Here is a 22,673-nt window from a genome sequence, read left to right on the forward strand (position 1 = left end):
GACCTTCATTGTTTAAAAGAATCAGAACGGGTGTTGCTTCCAGACAACGAAGGCAGTGGAACATGGCCGTAATGAGGAAAGTGGTAGCGCCCTGCGTGGAAATTTGGGAGTGACTAAGCTTAGTAGTACTACTTCAAATAGATGTATGAGTAAGTAACTTGAGGTGCCATTTCAATGACAGCGATGAGGACGGTGGGTCAATTATAACAGTATTGTGTTGGTGTGTAAATGGCGCGCTCGTCGCTAGCACTATTGGATTCACGTGAATTATTCTGAAGTTCCTGACTCGGATGAACATGTAGTGGGCAAAAGGGGGAGCTGTTACACCATGCCTGTGGCGATGCTTGCAAGACCTGGCTTGCTACCCAGGCTACACGATACCGGTGAGTACTGGTCAATTCCTTTTTCGACCATGACCAGACAAAAATGCATACAGATGACTAACCCTATGTCTTTGGATCCTGAACCATACGACATCCGAGTTGATCATCGAGGATGCTTCACCAGTACAACCCAAAAAGCCAATACCAAAGCATCAATTTGAAGGCCATGAGGACGGTCGGTTTTTTGAGTTTTGTCTTCTTGCAACAAAGTTCTATCAACCGCTAGGCCAGTAATTCAGCCAGGGAGATAGCAAAGTGTTAGTTGGCGGGTCGCCTGTCTTATTCTCTCGAGATCGGAGATACCTCGCATATGACGAACGTGGCAGGAATATTGCTTTGTGGATGGTCTCATACATAGCTCCTGAGCTTCCGGTACGTGCCTTTATAACTACACTTCAAGGTGGCACATTACACAGAAGGAAACTTTACCCAGCCGTCGCCTTGTCTTGCCTTCATGTCAGCACTCATGCATTAGACTGCCGGCCTTCGTTTTCGCTCACAGAACTTTCACAGGCCGACGCTACAAATTTTTAGTTGCACAGCTGTATAGTGATGATCGACTTTTTTCAGGCAAGCCCTGTGTTTTGTCATGTAAAGGGGACAGCATGATCAATGAACATTCAAAGACTTCTCATGCTTCGACACTATCCTCCTATCGTCCCAAGCGTCCTAACTGATCTTCGGCTCGCCGCTTCTGGAACATCCTTATACCCTCCTATTGTCACATATTTATACATGACCCAATCTTCAGAAGGTCTACGTTATGTATCGCCCTGTGAAGCGTAATACTGAGACTAGTCAGGCATCAAGCTCAGCTTGTGGTGCAGCCCAGCTCGACGCTAGTGAAAGCTACAGCCCCAACCTCAAGTGCAAACGGTGAGACAACAACCTGCACAAGAAGAAGATCATGATTGTTGTGCACACTGGTGCATCTAATGCTGCATCTCCACTGTTCAGCCTGTTACCTCGTGATAATGCTATCATACCAGGTGTATTTCGCCGTGCCCTTTATCTCGGCTCGGTTCTGTTTTGATACCGTACCATTTCTGGTTACGTGTTTTATCGCATGTTCACTAGCAGGTCTAATTATTTTTCTTTGATATGTACATACGTCACGATTTACTCCGTTCTTACATATGATAGCGGGCCATGCTCAATTTAAAAAAACGATAAGTGAGTTGTCACATCGGCTGTCGTGGGTGGGCACGTCGCAGTTTGGTATTGGGCCCGGATCACCAATTACTACATCGATGACCCTACGTATGCCGTTCAAACAATGGGTAATCAGCTGCCAGTATACATAAGGGGAGACATTTAACCAATCTATGACAGACGATTTGTGTATAATAATGTTCGTATTGTTCTTGGCGTGCATGTTTGGTGGATCTGGCCACTGTGATTATTCAAATATTCCACACAGATTTCTGGTGCGAAGTCGACTAGGTCTAATCGATCCAATCTAGGGCTAAAGATAAGTCTCGTTTCCGTTCTAGAGAATGACAGGGACACTTGACATAAGTATTTTTAATGCGGGGGGCAAGAGTTGCTCTGTGAAAACAATTGCGGTAAAGATATTCATCAAAGGATATCGATGTTTCCCGCTCTGCGTCTTCCAAAGCTCCGTCACAATGCCATCTTGGTATGCTCCTGTTCAAGCGCTTACTTGACCTTGGCAAGATAGTGTTGCACGGCGATGTGCTTCAAGGTATTCTCTAGTTTTAATGTGAGAAACACATATTACGTGGGTAGAAAACTTGCAACGGAAAACCTTATAGCATAATCGAAATCTCCTATGCAGTCCCACTTTGTATGCTACCATCAGCATGGTGAACGTGGCTTAAAATAAGGTGAGCATCTTTGCCTGAAACCTGAGCGTTCGAGACAGACCTCGGTGATACGAATGTCATATCATCTGTATCTGGATCAAACAGAAATCGAGTTGTCAGGGTGTAACCCACACTGGCCGGATGGTGACATACTCATGCAATAACTGCAATAACTTGTCATCTACGTAGTGTAGAGCAATGCAGTAAGCTGTACATACAAACTACTCTGGCAAACACCTGCATATCCTCTGCTGCAAAGAGAAAGGTCTTGCAGGATGCTCATCAGCTGGTTATTGAAGGGTTCGGCTGAGGGGCTGGTAGGTGCCAATCCTCAAGAGACTGGATATCTGGAACAATTAGCTGAATCGGTCAGAAATAGTGAGCAGCCTAGTATAAAAACGGCTGGCATCTCCCTCGATGACCTAGATGAGATGAGATACAAATAGACATTAAAATGTCTGTGAGCTCAGCGCGATAAACGTTTGTCCGGAGTAAACCTAAACTGACGAGAAATAAATAGCTCAGGACCGATTCTCGTTACGGTGATACTGTACACGCGGATGAAATACAAATGTCTTGTGCTGGCGATGACGGGTCTGCGTACGAGCGGCAAGAACGCATCAGGGATTATCTGAGTACACTATTCTCATCAGTCTGAAGACTCACCTAGAGTCGCTCGTAATAGTATGACAGTCCAGACGGGCTTCAAGCGAGGTCCCGCAGGGGCAGGAACTAGTAGTGCTCGTACTAAGCCTGTTGGCCGGTTACGGCTGATTCTTATCGCCGACTTGAATAGTCTGTCTCTGGCATGGATTGTTATGTGTCTTCTAAAGGTTGTGTAAATGACGTTGATTAAAGAACTCGTGTTATAAGAACGTGTTTTGAGCTCACTGCCGTCGGTTCCAAGTCAATGAGTGACACAATAATAAAAAAGTGGATTGCCGACTGAGTGAACGGGGACCAACTGAGGTTTCTGGGGTCCACTGTAGGGGTTGTTTTTTTTGGCTCGAGTCCCACGCACTTGTTGTACTCCGTCGTTTCCCTACAGCCTCAGGCTATAGCAGGAAGACATCATCCTTTTAACCTGCCGAGATCGCAACTGACAGCGACGGGCTTTCGTTTTTCATAGACAGAACCAAGGTTCATACAACTGATCTTTTGTTTTCGCCTGCTGGCAGGTCATACTTGACGACCACCACGCGCGACAAATCATCGACTGTTTGCTAAAATATCTGTTACATCGAAAATTCGTGAGTTCCATTCGTTGTGTGCTCGTTGTTGTTGACGACTGAACCAAAACTACCTTCCGCGCGTCTCATGCGTGTTTTTTTTTGTGTTATAGAATGAACAAAGTTTCCAATACATCTGGAAAGACTCCGACGCCGCTCCCTTCGCAGTCAGCTTGGGCAAAGGGCCCGCCGCAGAGCAGTTCATCCGCAACCCCTTCGCCGCGATCGCAGTCTCCCGCTCCTACTCATGTTGCATCTCCAATAGCTACTTCTCACTCGAGACGTCCAAGTGCGTTAGGCCAGGGCGTGTCCGTAAAAGATGGCGTCTCAGTCCCTCGAAATAATGTGGGATCAGTAGTACGACCAGGTCTGATTTTATCATCACGCTAATTACCATTTCCAGTTCTAACTGTCACTCTTAGCATCCGTTGTGTTTGGATCAATAGATGATGCCTCGGCCCCGTTATCTTCATCACCGGCCGCCATTCCCGCCGTCAAAACCGAAGTCGTAAAGTCTTTCGGATCCGTACCTGCTACGTCTTCCAACCATGTAAATGGTAAAATCTCAGCTTCTGCATCGGCCACAGGGTCGTCGAAGCAGCCTCCACGACCAACACTCTCCAACTCCAGTACGCTATCCTCAACGGCCGCAACATTAACCGCATCTACGCCTAAACCGTCCAGAGCAGACATAACAAAGCTCTTCCAGAATCCCTCGTCATCATCTTCTCAGCCGTCTTCCGACACATCCTCTCCTTCCACCCGGCCCTCTAATTTACCTTCACACCACCAGCCATCGTCATCCTCCTCACAACAGCCACAGCCACAGCAACCCTCGCAACTCGGCACACATTCATATTCGCAATTCGTGCCCAATAACATGCGCCCACCGCAGCAGCCTTCTGGCACCCCACGTTCTCCTGCATTCCCTCGTGCCGTGCCAAACGTGCAAGGCCAGTCTCGACAAGGAGCTGGCCCAGGGGGTCCCGGTGGCCCACCTATCCCTGCCAGTCCCCGAATGGCTCCGCATCCACATCAAGCACCTCCTGGAGGTATGGCACAGCAGGTACCCATGCAGCCCATGTCATGGCCCGGATACTATGTGAGTACTCCATTTTTTTAAAAACCTTTATCAACCGTGTTCTCAACGTGATGCAAGTATATGGATCCATATCAACCACAACCTCCTTGGGGGTATTATGCTGTGCCCTCCCCACATATGCACCAACAACCCCCGCAACACGTCCCTCATGTCCCTCCTCATCAGCCTGGACCTCTTCCTATGTCACCTCGCCCCGCAGCCCCCCAACTACCCGGCACACCCACCATGGCACACGCTATCCCGCACCCTCCTCATACACCTCAACCGCCTCCCTCCATATCTTCACCACCACCCACGCCTTCCACTACCAACGCGCCTCGCCTTAATACGAACGCACGCGACTTTGTTCCTGGCGGACGTTCTACATCCAAGGTTACCATCAAGAGCCAGGATGGCATGGAGGTGACGCTTGATGCTCTCAAGAAGCACAGTCCCCAACCACCGACCGTTCCTATCCCACCCGCATCGCCTGTCGTGACCAGTCGACGGCAACCTTCGGTTTCAGTACGGATTGAGAGCGAGGAATCGAAGCGCGCGCGCGAGGAGACTGCACGGAAAGAGCAGGAGAAGAAAGACGAGGAGGAGCGTGCGAAGAAGGATGCCATAGAGAAGAAGAAGCGCGAAGCAGAGGAAGAGGCTAAGCGGATAGAGGAGGAAGAGGCTGCACGCAAGAGGAAGGTCGAGGAGGACCGGATACGCATGGAGGAGGAAGAACAGGAGCGGATACGACAAGCAGAGGAAGCTGAGAATGAGCGCCTACGTCAGGAGGAGGAAGACCGTCTTGAAGCAGAGCAACAAGAGGCAGAACAGGCACGCATCACACTGGAAGAGGAGGAACGGAAACAGCAGGATGCTCTTGAAGCAGAGGAAGCTCAGCTCGAAGCTGAAGAAGCTGCTGACATCGTTCAGACTTCATCACCCACCAGCGAGTCTCAAGAGCCCGAGGACGGCGAAGTCTCCGAACACGACGAAGCTCTTGTGCCTCAGCTTAACGGTGATAGCGGAAAGAAATTGAAGGAGTCACTTCGGATAGATACGTCTGCGATGCCCCCTCCCACTGAGATTCCACGAAGACGTCCTGGCCCTCTCGACCTTGCTTCAACCAAGAAAGATTTTTCTGCGCCTCCACCTTCCGCACTCCTCACAGCACGTGTCATCGAAAATCTCAGCGAGGTTGCGTACCCCGAAGGCATCAAGAGCCCCAAGATTGAACTGAATGCAAACGTCAGGGATGGTCGATTCAGGTGTGTTTTACTTCTTTCACTTCGAATGTCTCATTCATTGCTTCGTGTAGATATGACCGTGACTTCCTTATGCAGTTCATGCATATTTGCAAGGAGAAGCCGCCTACCCTTCCTGCTCTGGACGTCCTTGGCATTGAACCGGTCGATCAAGCTTCGTTTCCCATGGCCCGCGGTGGCTCTGGACGTCATCGTAACGCCTCTGGTGCGATGCCCGTTTCTGCCAACCGCCAGGCTTCTGTAGGTCTGGGCATCGGTGGCTTCCAGAAACCCTCCGTTCCGAGCGGGTTCCAGATGGGCAATTTCCAGTCCCCAGGAAGCAAACTTACCAGCGAGGAGCGGTTCGCCATGTCTAATCGTTCTGCTTCAACTAGCAGTGCTACTTCCCAATTCCGTTCCCCGATGGTGCGCACGCCAAGTACAGGTGGGCCTGGCCATCCTATGCATGGCAGCAACCGCATACGCAGCAAACGTGGGGAGAAGCGTGGCGATGCTAACAAGGCACCGATGTCCCAGCAAGAACATGGCTCTGGCTATGGCGTTGCACCTATCCTGGGCGCTGGCTTCGAGCCCGTTGCACCTCTCGAATTATCTGCCAACCGTTGGGTTCCTGCCAGTACGGCCCGGAAGGGTCAATCTGATGTCGATTCACCTGAGCTGGTCGACCGTAAGGTCAAGGCGCTACTCAACAAGCTCACTATGGAGAAATTCGAGACGATTTCAGACCAGATTATCCACTGGGCCAACAAGAGCGTGAATGAGAAGGACGGGCGAACGCTCATTCAAGTCATCCGGCTGGTGTTCGAGAAGGCAACTGACGAGGCTGCTTGGAGCGAGATGTATGCGCGGCTGTGTCGGAAGATGATGGAGCAGATCAGTCCTGAGGTGCAAGATGACGGGATCAAGAATACAGAGGGCAAGCCCATTGCTGGCGGACAGCTGTTCCGGAAGTATCTCCTCAACCGGTGTCAAGAAGACTTCGAGCGCGGGTGGTTCGCCAAGGAAGCTACTGCTGCAGCCGCTGCGGCGAAGGCTTCCGACGATCATGCAACTAAGGCTGCTAACGACAAGAAGAGCACAGAGGAAGCTGAACTCTATTCGGAAGAGTACTACGCTGCACAGAAGGCGAAGCGCCAGGGTCTTGGTCTCATCAAGTTCATCGGCGAGTTGTTCAAGCTGCAGATGCTCACTGAGCGTATCATGCACGAGTGTGTGAAGAAGCTGTTGGGCAACGTCGAGAACCCAGAGGAAGAGGAGATTGAGAGCTTGTGTCAGCTGTTGAAGACGGTTGGCCAGTTGCTGGACACGCCGAAAGCCCGTGCGCATATGGACGTTTACTTCACGCGCATGAAAGAGCTCGGAAAGAGTCTCAACGTCAGCTCTCGTATGCAATTCATGCTTCAGGTGTGTGGCATTTCTGGGTGTCTTTGTCGGTTGTGCTCATTATGATCTTAGGACGTCATTGAGTTGCGTGACCGTAAATGGGTGAGCCGCAATGCTGTTGCTGCGCCTACGACAATCGCTGCTGTTCACGAGCTGGTAAGATATACTAGCATCCTCGGAAACGTTTGTATTGACGCTCATGTTCCAGGCCGCTAAGGAGAAAGCAGCTGCAGAGAAGGAGTCTTTCAACCGTCAGATAAGCATGTCTCGCGGTGGTTCTCGACGCGGTGATAACCGGAACCAAGAACACGGCCCTGACGGCTGGGCTGTTGCAGGTGGCAGTTCGGTTCCGCGGGCACCTCCCAAGGCTGGTGATCTGTCGCAGTTCGGCAAGATCTCCAAGGGCCCAGCCATGGGAATGGTAATGGGTCCAAGCGGCATCTTCGCGGCCGGCAAGAAGGACAGCAAGCGGGAGACACTTTCTCGAACGAATTCGAATTCGAACATGTTCCACATGCTCAGTCAGAACCCTGAACTCGCCGCTGAGGCATCTACGAAACCCAGTCGTTCGTCGAGTCGGAAAACGAGCGTTGATCTTGGTCATGCTGGTGTTCCCGAGCCCGCTGTACAGCGCAGGAGGCTCCAGCTTCTTCCACGGTCCGTTCATACTACTGAAGAGAACGCCACGACACCTTCGGAAGAAGAACCTGAAACCGCATCCATGGCCATGTCAGAAGCAGACGTGAAGAAGAAGATCGATGAAGATGTGAAAGAGTTCTTTGCTGTTCGCAATCTTCAAGAGGCGGAGGTTTACTTTGCCAATCTTCCTGACGAGCACCGCTTCCGGCTCGTGGACAAACTGGTTGCGTCCGCGCTTGAGAGCAAGGAGGCGGATGCAAGGTTGGTCGGTGATTTCTTCGCGCAGGCTACGAGTAACGGACAGTGTACGCTTGAGGTCATTGAGGAGGGGTTCATGCCCATGGCGGAGTTTTTGGACGATATTGCCATTGATGCTCCCAAGGCATTTGACTACATGGCTATTATGCTCAAGGGCGCTGGATTCGACAATGAGCCTGAGAGACTCCAACGGATCGCTTCGAAGCTCGAGGATAGCGACAAGCTAGTCTCTCTCGTTGCGTGATCTATCCTACTCATCTCACATTGTCGATTTCATTTTTCTTTACCTGCATTCTTATCGCATTTTCGTTTTCATCCGTTTTCTGATCGTATTGCACGTGTTCTTGGTGTTCTGCAACTAATATATACATCGCACGGCACTTTTGCGTTTGTCCTCTTTTTTGTTATCGTTCACTACATACAGCGGCATAGGCTACAGCTAGCAGTACATCAGGTACCAGCAATATCATTTCAGATTCCGACCTTTCCGTTTACATCAGCATGTGGGTCCTGCAGCCTGGGCTTCAATCTAGCAAGTTTTAATGCAAGCCTCATTGCAAGAAGCTGTATTAATGCAGTCGTGTGCGGCCCGTAGGACAATCACATGCGCACTGCGCAGCAAGATAGATAGTATGCAGATTGGGCGCCAATGATAATCTCCAGCTCCTCCACAATGTCTGCCACAATTCTCGTCCCAAGTACGACCCGGCGCAAACGTCAACCTCACATCGACTACCAGAAACCCTCTGTTCCAGACAGTTTTCAGGTAGGCACCTTCCCGTCCCCAGGAAGCGAGCTGACCAGCGAACAGCGTTTTGCCATGCCGTCCAACGTCCGTTCTGCAAATAGCCGTGCTACTGCTGAACTGCGTGCTCCGATGGTGCACACACCCAGCCAGGGCGACCCTGGCCATCCCATGCGTGGCTCTGGCAGGACACATAGTAGACGTGTTATGACACGTGGTAGTGCCAACCAGTCACCGATGTCCCAGCTAGGACGGGGTTCTGGCGTTGAGCCCGTTGCACCTCTCGAATTATCTGCCAACCGTTGGGTTCCTGCCAGTACGGCCCGCAAAGGTCAATCTGATGTCGATTCACCTGAGCTGGTCGACCGTAAGGTCAAGGCGCTACTCAACAAGCTCACGATGGAGAAATTCGAGATGATTTCAGATCAGATCATCCACTGGGCCAACAAGAGTGTGAATGAGAAGGATGGGCGGACGCTCATCCAAGTCATCAGGCTCATTTTCGAGAAAGCCATCGATGAGGCTGCTTGGAGCGAGATGTATGCGCGGCTGTGTCGGAAGATGATGGAGGAGATCAGTCCTGAGGTACAAGATGACGGGGTCAAGAATATGGAGGGCAAACCAATCAGAGGTGGCCATCTCTTCCGGAAATATCTCCTCAACCGGTGTCAAGAAGACTTTGAGCATGGGTGGTTCGCCAAGGATGCTACTACTGCCGATTTTGAGAGGGCAAAGCGCCAGGGTCTTAATCTCATCACGTTTATTGGCGAGTTGTTCAAGGTACGCATGCTTACGGAGCGTATCATGCACAATTGTGTGATGAAGCTGTTGGGCAACATCGAAAACCCGGAGGAAGAGAAGATTGAGAGCCTGTGTCAACTGTTAAAGACGGTTGGCCAGTTGCTTGACACGCCGAAGGCCCGCGCGCATATGGATATTTACTTCATGCGCATGAAAGAGTTGTGGAAGAACAATATTGTCAGCACCCGCATGCAATTCATGCTTCAGGTGGGGCATTTTTTGGGTATCGTTTTCTGTCCTACTCACCATCGTGATCTCAGGACGTTATCGAGTTGCGTGATCGCATATGGATGGACCGAGATGCTGCTCCCGCGACGATTGCTGCAGTTCATTGGCTGGTAAGATAGATTGGTGTCGTTAACATTTTCACATTGACACTCGTGTTGCAGGCCGCCAAGCAGATTGCAGCTGCAGAGGAGCGTCAGAGGAGCATGTCTGGTAGTGAATCCCGAAAGAGCAGCGACTGCACCCAAGAGGATCCTGATGGCTGGGCTGTTGCAGGTGAAACTGTTCCGCAGGCGCTTCCCGAGGTTGAGGATCTGTCACCGTTTAGTAATATTACCAACGTGACATGTCCAAGTGACATCTCCGAGGCTGGCACGAAGGACAGCAAGCGGGAGGGGCTTTCACAAACGACTCCGAGCTCAAACATGTTCCACATGTTCAGCCAGAACCCCGAGGTGTCCACAAAGCTCGGTGATTCGTCGAGTCGGAAAACGAGCGTTGATCTTGGTCATGCTAGTGTTCCTGAGCCCGCTGTACAGCGCAGGAAGCTTCAGCTTCTCCCACGGTCCGTTCATACTACTGAAGAGAATGCCACGACACCTTTGGAAGAAGAAACTGAAACCGCACCTATGGCCATGTCAGAAACAGACGTGAAGAAGAAGATCGATGAAGAAGTGAAAAAGTTCTTCGCTGTTCACGATCTTCAAGAGGTGGAGCTCTACTTCACCAATGTTCCGCATGAGCTAAGCTTCCGTCTCGTGGACAATCGGCAGATACGCATGTCTCTCGGTCGTCCTCGAGGCGGCAGCGAGCACAATGGCCCTGATAGCAGGGCTGCTCCGGATGGTTCTGTTCCATGGGCGACACCCGAAACTGTTGATCTGTCACAATTTGGCAAGATTACCATAGGTGCCCCCACCGTTGTGAGTCCAAGTAGCGCGTTTGTGGGCAGTCAGAATCCTGAACCGACCCTTAAGATGTCCCCGAAACCCAGTCGTTCTTTAGGACTTAAGCGGAACGATCATGCTGGTGTTCCTGAGCCCGCTGCACAGCGCAGGAAACTTCAGCTTCTCCCACGGTCCGTTCATACTACTCCAGAGCATGTCACGACTCCCTCCAAAGAACCTAAAAGGGTACCCACCGCAGCAACCGTGAAGAAGATTGATGAAAACGCGAAGGAGTTCTTCGCGGTTCGCAATCTCCAAAAGGCAGATGGATACTTCCCCAATATTCCTGACGAGCACCGCTTCCGGCTCGTGGACAAGCTGGTTGCATCCGCGCTTAAGGGCAAAGAGGCAGATTCAAGGTTGGTGAGCGATTTCTTCGCGCAGACTATGAGGAACGGACAATGTACGCTCGAGGGGTTTGAGAAGGGATTCATGCCCATGACAGCAGTTCTGGACAGTATTGCCATCGATGCTCCCAGGGCGTCCGCATATATGGCTATCATGCTCAGAGGTGCTGGGTTCCAGAATGAGCCTGAGAGACTCCGCCGGGTCGTTTCGAAGCTCAAGGATGGCGACAAGCTAGTCTCTCTCGTGGCTTGATCCCACTCGCATGTGACGTTTTCAATCCATTTCTTTCTTATATACTCATTGCATTTCTATTTTCGTTTGCTTTTTTGATCATATTCCGAACTTTTTTGATGTTTCGCACACTGGAATATATACATTACGATACTTTTGCGTTCGTCCCCTTTGTGGTATCGTTGACCGATATTGCATAGAGACAAAGGCTTTAGCTAGCCGTTAGCTACATTACAGGGTGGGTATGAGGTGCACGATAACAATACTGTACGGGTTACAGGTCTCATAGATACAATAGCTGAATTCATAGCCCCGAGGATTTATACTGCAGATGCAAATGAAACAAAAAGACGACTCGGAGGTTTCAATCTTCTGCGTTGTGGGAGAGGAAGATGGAGGCGGGGTCAAAAGCCAGGGAAGAGCGCAGGAGTACCATACGGCCCACAGCACACAAGAGATGCAACTCAACCAGCGACTTTGGCTCAGAGTTTGTCCCAGAGTCGCTATCGGATATTTCGGCTACCAGGCCGAAGTTCCACCTAGTGACTTGTCTCCACACACGGTGATCATATTATGCACCAGCTGATCTGATTTTGCCATATCCTCATGACGCCATGTCCAGTCCTTGTAGGACCCGTCGGTTTTGGATCAATAGATGATACCTTGGGCCCCATTATTACCAGCCGCCAAATATTCCCGCTGTAAAAGCCGAAGTGTATAGTTTTTCGGATCCGTACCCGCTACGTCTTCCGGCTTTGTAAATGGCAAGACCCTAGCTTCCACAGCTTCGTCGAAAAGCCGAGCGCACACCAATGCCAACGATACTGTGGAAAGAGCAAGACAACATGTTATGTACGCTGAAACCGCGGGCCAAGCGTGCGAAAGTTCGAGAACACGGAGCTGTTGGTTCCGCGGGTTAACGTTCATTTCTTATAATATTCGGTGTGAAGGCAGCATCTCTACTGATATCACAGGTTAGCAATTACCAATATATATTGTTATCATTATGACTGTCGAATTAAAATGGCCGCTGAGCGCTGAGCTTCTCATCTCTAACAACTCTACCTATCGTCCATGTTTTCGATAATGCTTTGCTTTTACTAGCATTCTCATATTGCGCGTACTCTACTCGAGACACACATTGGGCGGCATTTTTTGGCCGTTCTCCTCTCTCGTTCACTACTAGATAGAATGGCATACAGACGTATTGCTTACATCAGCATGTCACAGGACCAATGACATTATATTGCCAGTTGGAAGTGGACGTAGGGTCGTTCTCGCTCTCAGCAAGTTCGCCCACCATCCTGACGCGCGATTTCGCTGTGATGTCGGCGCAGGTCTCAACAACATCTTTAGAACACGGCCCATGGCAAACCATCAGGGCACATCTCAATTTCTTCCGCATACATGTTATCTTCTTGTGAGTTCGCCACATTAGTAACACCGCTGTTTATTGGCCCATCACTGAGTTTGATGACACGTGTTTTTAGCACTTTGACGCCCCTGATATTCTCTGGAATCCTTTATGCTAGCAATGGCAAATATCCAGTTGCATACATTGATGCGCTGTACAATTCAGTCAGTGCGATGACCGTGTGCGGTCTCGCGACTGTGAACTTGAGCCAGCTTACCGCTTGGCAGCAAGTGTTGTTGTTCATCCAGATGTGTATTGGAAACCCAGTACGTTCCTTGGATCGTGACGTGGTACTTCTCTAACCTTGGCTCAAGGTCATTGTGTCGTGGGTGATGGTGTACACCAGGAGGTTGTTGTTCACACTGTATGCGTCGATGATATTCATTCCTAATTTTACAGGTACTACTTTGCTAAGACATTCGATCATATTATCGGAGTAGAGGCTGCCCGACAGGCCACGATCAAGGCAAAGCAGCAGCTTGCCACTGCGTCTGCAGAGAATTCTGTGGGTAGCAAAGATGGATGGTCCCGCCGCATCTTCCGAAGGAAGACCAACCCTAGTACGGTACCGGAGGATTCTGCTAGCGGTGATGTTCAAACAACACCGAAGGACAGCACAAGGAGACTGAGACCAGATATGATCAGGCGCATGGATGGTCAACCCAAATTGATCAACCCGAGCGGACGGATCACAGAAAGCGGTATGATGCGTTTCTTTGTTGAAATTTGCGATGAGCTTAAATATGCAAGTAGAAGAACAAGGGCCCTTTCCTCGTCAACTTGAGTTGGAAAATGGTGTCGAGATCAAGAACCTACATGTAGATACTGTCAACGTGGGGCCTGCAGATCAAAGAAATACCCGGTAGGTATCTACAGCACTACTTTTGGTACCAGCGAGCCTGACATCTGGTTTGCACCAGTGGGCGCGCACGTCGTCTTTCTGATTCAGGAAGTCTGGGGGAACTCCCGAGCTGCGTGCCTGAAGCGGGTGAGGGTGCTGTAACGTCTGCATCGACTGGAATGCCACGGACAGCAACTATCGACTTTGCACCCACTGTTTCTCGTTCCCATCCCCCCCTCTTTCCTGTCGGTAGCCGAACCGGTCGCTCGGATGCGGCTGAAATCTCATCAGATAATTCAGTTTCAGGATTGTCTGGTCCTCGTCGCCGCCGCCGCCGTTCTTCCGTAGTCCCCCAACATTCGCACGTGCCATTAGCACAGCACCCAACCATTCAAACACATCGATCTAGGCGCACATCAAATTCGCATCATATCGACCAATCACAGGAGCAGATGCTACGAGGGTTCGGGGGTTTTCCCATGCCTCACGAGCTGTTGGGGATGTTGTTTGGTTGGCTGTTTCCCAATACCACGAATAGACTGAAGAGAACTGTGACGATTCCTATTACTACTACACTGACGGGCGGTGGGCTGGGACGGACTATGAGTGGCGCTGCGAGTGTCCCTGGGAGGCCAACACACGGCGGAAGCGTTAGCGCTAAGGAGGGTACGAAGCCTGTAACGTATATTTCGTTCGATGCCGTCGTTGGGCGGAATTCTGCGTTTCATTTTTCGACCAACGAACAGCTTGAGGAATTGGGTGGAGTTGAATATCGGGCACTGAATGTACTACTATGGTTAGTTGCATCTGTGAGTGATCTTGTTTTCACGTGGTCCTCATCAACTTAAAATGCCTTCGTAGTATCATATAGTCGTACAATTGGTTTCCTTCGTGGTGATTGCTCCTTACATGTCACTGCCAAAGTGGGCGAGCGATTTCGTACCTCCTGCCCAATTTAGAATAATTACAGTTCCTTGGTGAGCAGCGTCTTAAGCGCTAAGTAACAAGACCTCAACTAACAGAACCTGAATGTAGGTTTTCATTGTTCCAAGTCGTATCGGCGTACACAAATGCCGGAACTTCTCTTGTCGACCAGAGCATGGTGCCCTTCCAAACAGCTTATCCAAGCGAGTATCATATATCGTATGTACTGGATGCTGCTGCTGACATTTTCTTGGTTAAGTGATCTTCTTCATGATATTTTGTATCTTGGCTGGCAACACTGCATTTGTGAGTATCAGTGAGTTCGTTTTAACAACATAATAATCATTCATCATCGTTAGCCTGTACTGTGAGTTTTCAATATGGAATGCATAAGAATTTTTACTCAAAAAAAAAACCTGAAGGCTCCGGTTTCTCATGTAAGCATGCTATCTCTGTGATAAACTCGTTGTTCATCGTAGGAAGCTGGATCATCACGAAACTCGTACCGAGGGATTCTCGACTGAATGAAACGCTGCATTTCCTCCTGGACCATCCTCGCCGATGCTTTTTTTATCTTTTCCCTTCGTACCAAACTTGGTTTCTCCTTACAATTCTTGTCATCATGAAGTACGCACACCCCAGGACTATCTCTATCATCGTATACTGAACTCGGCAATATAGTTTTACAGACTGGTTCTGCTTTTTGGTCCTTGATATTGGTAACCCTGATATCGATTCCATACCTTTAGGAACGAGAGTTGTCGCTGGATTATATCAGGCTATTGCAGTTCGTGCTGCGGGGTTTGGAATAGTTCCTCTTGCCAGAGTAGCTCCCGCTGTCAAGTTAGGTTGAGCAATCGTTGTATGGAACAGGCTCTAACTTCAGGGAACAGAGTCATATATGTCATCATGATGTATGTTAGTGTATGTGAGTGCCTCAATTATCTTGACGATACGCGTAAAATTGATTGCCTGTCGAGACCCTATTGCACTAAGGTGCGTTCGCCATTGGCAAACATGCAGATAGGTAATTATGAAGCTCATCAATCTAGTGTCCGCTCGACAAACGTCTATGAAGAGCAATCCCTGGGTATATACAAGGATGATGATGATTCAGAGGATGAACATGCCTTTTCAACTACAGGCCCAAGGATGACGGTATGGTCTCGATACTTGGCCATGCATGCACGTCGACAACTAGCATTTGGTATGTCTAATTTTCTCGTCTAATGATCTGTCTCATATGGCTATCCAGACATGTGGTGGTTGTGTCTCGTAAGCTTGTACGCAGTCACCGTGGAGGAGTAGACTGAATTTCTCTGACGTAGGCACTGGTGTTGATCTGTATCATAGAGGTGAGCAGCCCAACGGCCGAGGATTCGCAACAGTTCTAATAGCTCAACTAATGGTAGCGCGGAAACTTAGACAACACGGAGATACAGGGCTGGTTTAATATCTTTACTATCAGTATGTCCCCATCGTATCGAATTGCGGACTCTGCTCAACTCCGACAAGTTTTTGAATTAGTCTCAGCATACGGCACTGTTGGTCTCAGTCTTGGGATACCTACCGTAAGTGATGGAGATGTTGATAATTGAAGGATTCTTATTTGCTGTGGTAGGAAAATTACTCGTTTTCCGGTGCCTTGAAGCCTCTTTCAAAGCTTATATTATGCCTGGTCATGCTTCGCGGGCGACATCGTGGTCTCCCAGTGGCCATCGACCGCGCTATCATGCTCCCCTCCGAATTTGAAAAGACGAAGGACGAGCCGCCCGTCCCTGTCACGGATGATGACAGGCAAGCAAGCCCACACAGCGAGTCTATGCACACGTGCGACCCCCTTTCGCAAGAGGACGGTCTGGCTTCCAGTAACCAAGATCTAGATTAGTTTGAGGGACGGCTGACGGAAGATGAGAAGCGGAGTGACAGCTATGATGCACTGGAAGACACAGCGTGGGGTCGCAGGTGCTCTCTAGCATCTAGTATGAACTTATACTCTGCGGCACTCGCGTCATGGTGACGGGTTGATGTTGCCTACTACTACACCGATCATCTAGTATTAGACAAATGGCATGGTGGCACATAGACCTAATGAGCGATTACAGGATGTTAACGAGTGTATTCGTCTACATTATCTCTTGAGGAGAATTGTCTGTCGGACCTGTGTTGTGCTCGCAGCGGCATGCACTTGTCTGTGGCAAGCAAGAAAGGTTGGCGTGGCGGGCCGCCCGGGCTAGACAGAAGCGGCAGGTAGTCTCGCCAAGTTGCGCCACGTACGTTGTTCTACGCACATTCGATGTGACTAACATGCCAGTTTTTCCTATGGTGGGAGTCAGTTTGGGAAAGAAGAACAAGCAACCGAGGGCGCCTTGCCTGTTGGGTCTGAGTGACTAAGATCGTATGATAAATAAAAAAGCTGTATGTGCGTAGCAGCAACAAGAAAGGTGAATGTGATTTCCAAAATGTTCGCCAAGCAAAATCAGTTTCATCCAAATCAAATGCCGGACTTGAGTCGAAATACCGTGACAGTCCCGAACTCGACGGCACAATCGCGCGACCACCATAAGGAGCCCGAGTCGGCCGCCATCATGGTGAAACCAGTAGCATGAACAAAGTTTGCCAAACGAAGTCATCTTGGAGGTACTAATGTGCCGCAAGATACCAAGTCACGAAACTCGATCGGCGAGGGGACAAATGACATTTCGAGACAATGCAAGGGCCACCTAAGTATTAGCACGGTCCGCCACCTGGCAGATCTGACGTTAACTCATAGCGTTAACTGCATTAGATGAGTCTATATGGTGTTTACTCACCTTACGAACAAGCTGACCTCATGGTATGGAGCAAGGTAGAAGGGGCGGGACACCGTGACTAGTTTACGATATGCTCCATACTAAAAACGTTCACTCCTGGACCTTATGTAATTTGATTTATATTTGCGCCCACCGAAAAACCTCTTGGATATTCTCAATGCATTTATTGTGTGACCTGTTACACTATCATGTCTGTAAACTCAACAGGAGATAATTATTGTCTAGCTATTTCAGCAACAGAAGACAGTTGCTGCTCAACTTGCTGGGTGCAGTCAACGAAATATATACGAACTTTAAAACTTTACCGAGATTTCGGACAGACAAGAAATAAATACATTTGCTTGTTGTCGTGGAAGGAAGGCCTCGTGTTCTCAACAAAGAATACGGACGGCAAGACAATAAGATCAGTTTGGGCCTATACCGTTGAAATAAATCGGCAAGATCGGCCTTGTCAGCCGCTTACCTTGTGGAGACAAAGTTCATGTCTGTCAAAAGGCCTCGTACACGGCATAGTTCGCCCGATAAACCTATAGTGAGGACAAGGAATTCATGTAGTGAGTCTGTGCGATATTGACAATGATCCCGGAGCTACACTCCGATCAGGAGCAAGTTTTTTTTTTTTTTTTTTTGCATCAGATTTAGTCCGTTGGGGTCATTGACCCTATGTTGGACGTGTTTCGTCATGTGCATCTTTTTCTTTATGGGGCGAGGCATGTGTATGTGCTGGCGCTGTGTATGATACTGACACGTACAGGAGCAAGGTTTGTGCTCAATATTGACTGTGTCACAACTTGAGATATAAGAATGAAGATTATCAGCTCAAAGGGGTACAAATGGAAGACATACAGTATTGGTTGCCCGATGATAAGGAAGCTTGCACTAGTACTGCTTGAGCAAGATCAGATTATGAGTTAAACATCGGTTTGTTTAGTCACTGAAATTTCAAAGTTTCAGCCATCCTAGTTCAAGTATCACAAAGTCACTAGAAAGACGACACCACCATTTCCGTGACACAATCATTGGAAACTTATCTCCGCGACCCGTGACAAACACGCTAGAATCAATTGATCCTGCCATGCATACAGGAACTCAGCGATAAGTGGGCACTGGGCAGGAATGTGTAATTCAGATAATGGATCTAAGAAGAATGAGACCTGCGTCTTCAATAGATACAAAGTTGAACAAACAACTGAACGCAAATATTCAATGCGACCATTCATGTACATGATCGATCTATGATCAATGCACCCGCCCGTACCCGCAAATCGAAGCGAAAGAGTTCATGATGTTGATGCTGCTATTCGTCAGACGGATTCGGATGCAGCGTTGGCACGACTATCCGCAGTTAGGAAAGGCTATCTGAACGACCGCTTCATCAGTTCCCTGGTACCTCGGGCGCAGCTACAGCCCCTGCGGCCACCATTGATCAATACTGGCACCTATGTGCGATCTGAAGCCATCGACAGACTTGTGGAACAATGGCTTGAACTCTCCAAGCCCGAGGGGCAACTTTGTCAGATTGTCAGTCTCGGAGCAGGGAGTGATACACGGTTTTGGCGTTTGATGGTGATTAATGGCTTCCTGCCTTCAACGACGGGCTGACAGTGAACGACCAGTAGGATGGACCCTGGAAAGAACAGATTGGAGCGTATTTCGAACTCGACTTTCCGGACGTGACCCTGAAGAAAGCAATGGCCATTCGCAATCCGAGAAGTGGGCTTAGCACTACTCTTGGTCATTCGGAGTTAGGTCAGTGAGGTTGCCCAGCGATTTGCAAATAATCACTTCTGCAATGATTCCTGTCACAGATCTTGGCGGGCAGGCTTTGCACTCGTCCAGATATCACCTTTTGCCATGCGATCTTCGCAACCCACCCGCAGATATTTTTCCAGGGCTCTTCAAAGAGTATCTGTCACCTGCTCTTCCAACACTTCTGTTGTTTGAATGCGTGCTGGTTTACATGTCTCCGGAGGCCTCATCCACCTTGATCCAATGGTTTGTCGACTTCTTCAGCCCAAGCACCCACACTCCATTGCCAGGCACTCTGGGATGTACGGTGTATGAAATGTTCGGGCTGGAGGATGCCTTTGGGCGGGTCATGATGAATAATCTTCGAGTAAGTCATCCACTTTGACGTTGACTGTCTGATCTTAGTGCAATGTATCACAAAGGCGAGAAATGTGTCCCTTCCTGGGGCGAAGCCATATCCTTCATTAGAGTCTCTCCCCGCCCGTTTCTTAAGGCATGGATTCACTTCTGCGAAGGCGCTGACGCTTCGTAACATCAGAAGTAATTACATAGAGCCATCAGAATTAGAAAGGTAAGTCTTCTTCTTACGTCATAACTTAATACGATTCAGTAAATCTCGTTTATCTGTATTTGATACAGAACATCTAGCCTTGAAATGCTTGATGAGGTCGAAGAACTCAATCTCGTTCTGGAACATTATGCAATCACATGGGCTATGAAGGCCTCATCAGCTGCGACAATATCCCCATGGATTGAATGGGGCTTACGTCCGGTCAAACAAGCTTAACCCCATATTTTGTTATCAGAATCCTTTTTGATCCATCCATTAGCGGATCTGGCACTGCGCAGTATTGTGATGTACATTCCTACTAGTGTCAAATGCTCCAGTAGTAGATGTGATCGTGTTCTACTCGCTAGCAGTCTATATCTTACTAGTACAAGCGGAGTATAAAATGCGTCTAACTGTTCTCATAAGACAAAGAGAAGGACAAGAGAAGGAAGAGCGAGAGTTCATGATTTTTACTATTTGTACGGCACTGCAAACGTCAATCGAAGTCTATTTCAAATCGATAAATCATGTAAATAATCTACAGCGGCATGACGGAGGTTCAAGAGTCCGGCTCTAGTCTGGCACAAATGTCTACAACTTATTCTTGATCTCTCTGAGACGGACACCTTGAAGTCGCTCGTCTGCAAGGACATTGTATCAGAATACGAAAGAAAAGATACGAGACTTACAGTTGCTCTCATAAAGGTTATCACTAGGCACAGAGACTATGTGCAAGTGGATGTTCGAGGCGTCAACCATCTCTGGTATAACTTCCTTCATGCTACATGCCCCCAGCAAGCGCATGTTCATTTCAAACTCGTCCTATCAGCGTGGTCAGAAGATGTAGAATTTTGGGGAGAAGAAACACACATGTAAAATTTGAAGGGCTTGGTCAATACCTTCAGGCCCATAAGCTGAGTACGCATACAAGAATGGGCGGCCGATACCAACTGTACAGGATCAATAAAGAATGACTTCATGGATGATTTCTTGATTTACCAGCTGTAGCACCCAATGCAACGGCTTTCAATACGTCAGTCGCACGGCGGACACCGCCATCAATGAATAGCTGGAACTTCTCATTGGGAAACGAGAGTCCACGTTTCTCTTTGAGTTTGGTGGTAACTTCAACGAGCACTTCAAGACCCGACCGTGCGAAATCGAGCTGACGTCCGCCGTGATTCGATAGGACGACGCCACTAAGTCCGATATCGTATGCTTCGAGTGCATCCTAGTATCAAAATGTATGTAAGGCTCGATACCAGGAAAGGATGACTTAAAGTACCTCCCAACATTGGACGCCTTTCAGGATCAGGGGCACTTCAAAATTATCAGACCTAGCAATTTTTAGACGAGTGCTTCTGCTCCTTACTGTTAGTGATACTTCTAAACCATGCCATATCAGACCAATTCAATCCAGGGTCAATGAAAGACTGTCAGCCAATATGAGCCATATACCACCATGAAACACTAAATGTCACTCACGCTGATAGCTCGCGCGGCTCCCTGGGAGCGATCAACCCCCCCTTGGTCCGCCTTGCTAACTTCCGAGGGGTCTTCAGCTTCAAACTTCTGTCGCATATCTTTCTCTCTGCGGCCGAGTTGGGGGGCATCAACGGTAATGAACAGGCCTTTGATACCACGTTTCTCGGCATGCTGTACTATGCGTTTCGTAATTTCGCGGTCTTTATTGACATAAAGTTGGAAAAATTGAACTTGGCCAGGGGCCGCAGCATCCATGATCTCATCGAAAGAGCATGACGCAAGGGTTGGGATCTGTAGCGAACATGGTAACGGCACTTTAACAATATGAATGCATCAGAAATGCAGACCATTTGAATAATGTCATGCTTCGCCGCCGCCCGTGTCAAATTCAACTCGCCGTCGGGATGACCCAACTTTCCCAAAGCTGTCGCAGTCTGTAGAATAAACTGTTTAGAATATTAAACACTTGATCGGAAATAAAAGATGTACGATGTACACTGGCATGCTTGACTTCTGCCCTAGTATCGTTGTCGACCAATCAACTTTTGTTACATCTTTGAGAATTCTTGGACGGAACCATATCCTGGAGCATGGAACTTCGATCAGATTCCATACGTTAGTTTATGATTAGATATACCTATGAAAGGCAGCATGATTCTCCCTGTTCGTAATTTCATCATCAGCTGCAGAAGAGTAATACGCCCATGCTTTCTCCGCCATAGTATATTTCGCGATGGCCTGTGAAATACATGAGTATATGCTTTGTTCACACGGTGAAGACAAACCTCAAAGTCATGCAGGTTCAAAATCTCAGAAAGGGGTGGGCGAGCAGCAATGCGTTCTTGACGTGCACGTTCTTCATCCGTAATTTTCACCTCGACCTTCTCCACAGTCGTGAGATCGACACTCCCCAAACTGACGCGAGTAAGTTTTGGGCATAATCATGTCAATGAAAAACACCGACTGTTTCTCAGGCTTGAGGTTGGTCGTAATGGCATCTGGTGGATGGATTGGGTCATACTCTGCACTGCCAAGATGTCACAAGAAAGAAAGAAAAAGCGGGCATAGAGAATGACGTACGTCGCGTCTTTTCCAGCATACTTCAGGATTATCCTGCTTCCACCTGTGGTCATTAATCAGTCGATGTACATTTCTATACAAGAGAAGTTGTATTTCACCAGGGTGGTCTATGAAGGTACAGTCAGTCTAGAGCTCATCATATTGCAATGGGCTCACCATCCAGGAAGTCTGTGACATCATAAACCTTGCCTACAGAAAAAGGCCCAAGTCAGCTAGACGAGTAGAAGGCCGAAATTATATTTGAAATATGAACCCACCATGTACAATGATCCAACAGCTCTCGCGGCTGTTGTGCACAGCGACTTCCTTGCCAGAGTACGTCTTGCTTGAGCCTGCCATGGTAGTGGTCGCGTTGTAAGAGAGCTTGAACACGACTGTCTGAAAAAGTTCACTTACAAGTGTACCGTGGCCAGACTCCAAGGTCATAAGAACCAACGGAGCGCCGTAGCCGACTGGATG

The 22,673-nt window shown here is 48.8% G+C and overlaps 6 protein-coding genes across 6 annotated transcripts; 5 read left to right on the forward strand and 1 right to left on the reverse strand.

Annotated features, from left to right (window-relative positions):
- The first annotated feature begins 1,266 nt into the window (after nucleotides 1–1,266).
- F5147DRAFT_704744 (uncharacterized protein) lies at nucleotides 1,267–1,509 on the forward strand. Its single transcript, XM_041437909.1, has one exon. It carries the CDS (start codon nucleotides 1,319–1,321, stop codon nucleotides 1,481–1,483), a length of 165 nt encoding a protein of 54 aa, XP_041290725.1. The 5' UTR covers nucleotides 1,267–1,318; the 3' UTR covers nucleotides 1,484–1,509.
- Nucleotides 1,510–3,244: 1,735 nt separating this feature from the next.
- On the forward strand, nucleotides 3,245–8,558 carry F5147DRAFT_762187 (uncharacterized protein). Its single transcript, XM_041440576.1, has 7 exons — nucleotides 3,245–3,459; nucleotides 3,552–3,805; nucleotides 3,861–4,540; nucleotides 4,598–5,784; nucleotides 5,835–7,185; nucleotides 7,237–7,320; nucleotides 7,373–8,558. Exons 2-7 carry the CDS (start codon nucleotides 3,553–3,555, stop codon nucleotides 8,303–8,305), a joined length of 4,488 nt encoding a protein of 1,495 aa, XP_041290726.1. The 5' UTR covers nucleotides 3,245–3,459; nucleotide 3,552; the 3' UTR covers nucleotides 8,306–8,558.
- A 14-nt stretch (nucleotides 8,559–8,572) lies between these two features.
- F5147DRAFT_270676 (armadillo-type protein) lies at nucleotides 8,573–11,534 on the forward strand. Its single transcript, XM_041428954.1, has 5 exons — nucleotides 8,573–8,827; nucleotides 8,911–9,814; nucleotides 9,868–9,945; nucleotides 9,997–10,755; nucleotides 10,810–11,534. The coding sequence occupies exons 2-5, from the start codon at nucleotides 8,939–8,941 to the stop codon at nucleotides 11,377–11,379; spliced, it is 2,283 nt and encodes a 760-aa protein (XP_041290727.1). The 5' UTR covers nucleotides 8,573–8,827; nucleotides 8,911–8,938; the 3' UTR covers nucleotides 11,380–11,534.
- Nucleotides 11,535–12,543: 1,009 nt separating this feature from the next.
- Nucleotides 12,544–16,603, forward strand: F5147DRAFT_704761 (cation transport protein-domain-containing protein). The gene is made up of 21 exons (XM_041437910.1): nucleotides 12,544–12,778; nucleotides 12,849–13,038; nucleotides 13,087–13,121; nucleotides 13,172–13,473; nucleotides 13,526–13,634; nucleotides 13,693–14,422; nucleotides 14,475–14,590; nucleotides 14,649–14,740; nucleotides 14,797–14,843; nucleotides 14,897–14,904; nucleotides 14,960–14,974; nucleotides 15,021–15,164; nucleotides 15,219–15,380; nucleotides 15,431–15,465; nucleotides 15,518–15,533; nucleotides 15,590–15,744; nucleotides 15,793–15,812; nucleotides 15,866–15,892; nucleotides 15,950–16,004; nucleotides 16,053–16,108; nucleotides 16,159–16,603. Exons 1-21 carry the CDS (start codon nucleotides 12,594–12,596, stop codon nucleotides 16,423–16,425), a joined length of 2,766 nt encoding a protein of 921 aa, XP_041290728.1. The 5' UTR covers nucleotides 12,544–12,593; the 3' UTR covers nucleotides 16,426–16,603.
- A 1,983-nt stretch (nucleotides 16,604–18,586) lies between these two features.
- On the forward strand, nucleotides 18,587–20,080 carry F5147DRAFT_704768 (S-adenosyl-L-methionine-dependent methyltransferase). Its single transcript, XM_041437911.1, has 5 exons — nucleotides 18,587–18,916; nucleotides 18,970–19,099; nucleotides 19,159–19,466; nucleotides 19,522–19,670; nucleotides 19,739–20,080. Exons 1-5 carry the CDS (start codon nucleotides 18,593–18,595, stop codon nucleotides 19,884–19,886), a joined length of 1,059 nt encoding a protein of 352 aa, XP_041290729.1. The 5' UTR covers nucleotides 18,587–18,592; the 3' UTR covers nucleotides 19,887–20,080.
- A 22-nt stretch (nucleotides 20,081–20,102) lies between these two features.
- On the reverse strand, nucleotides 20,103–22,601 carry F5147DRAFT_704772 (FMN-dependent dehydrogenase-domain-containing protein). Its single transcript, XM_041437912.1, has 16 exons — nucleotides 22,472–22,601; nucleotides 22,371–22,403; nucleotides 22,313–22,321; nucleotides 22,215–22,257; nucleotides 22,099–22,161; nucleotides 21,920–22,049; nucleotides 21,772–21,872; nucleotides 21,624–21,717; nucleotides 21,482–21,568; nucleotides 21,135–21,425; nucleotides 21,022–21,082; nucleotides 20,935–20,969; nucleotides 20,649–20,880; nucleotides 20,520–20,599; nucleotides 20,339–20,471; nucleotides 20,103–20,290 (listed from the first exon to the last, which is right to left on the reverse strand). The coding sequence occupies exons 1-16, from the start codon at nucleotides 22,551–22,553 to the stop codon at nucleotides 20,241–20,243; spliced, it is 1,524 nt and encodes a 507-aa protein (XP_041290730.1). The 5' UTR covers nucleotides 22,554–22,601; the 3' UTR covers nucleotides 20,103–20,240.
- Nucleotides 22,602–22,673: the final 72 nt, after the last annotated feature.

Source organism: Suillus discolor (genome assembly GCF_016758755.1).
Source record: "Suillus discolor strain FC423 chromosome Unknown F5147scaffold_42, whole genome shotgun sequence".
Lineage (NCBI taxonomy): Eukaryota > Fungi > Basidiomycota > Agaricomycetes > Boletales > Suillaceae > Suillus > Suillus discolor.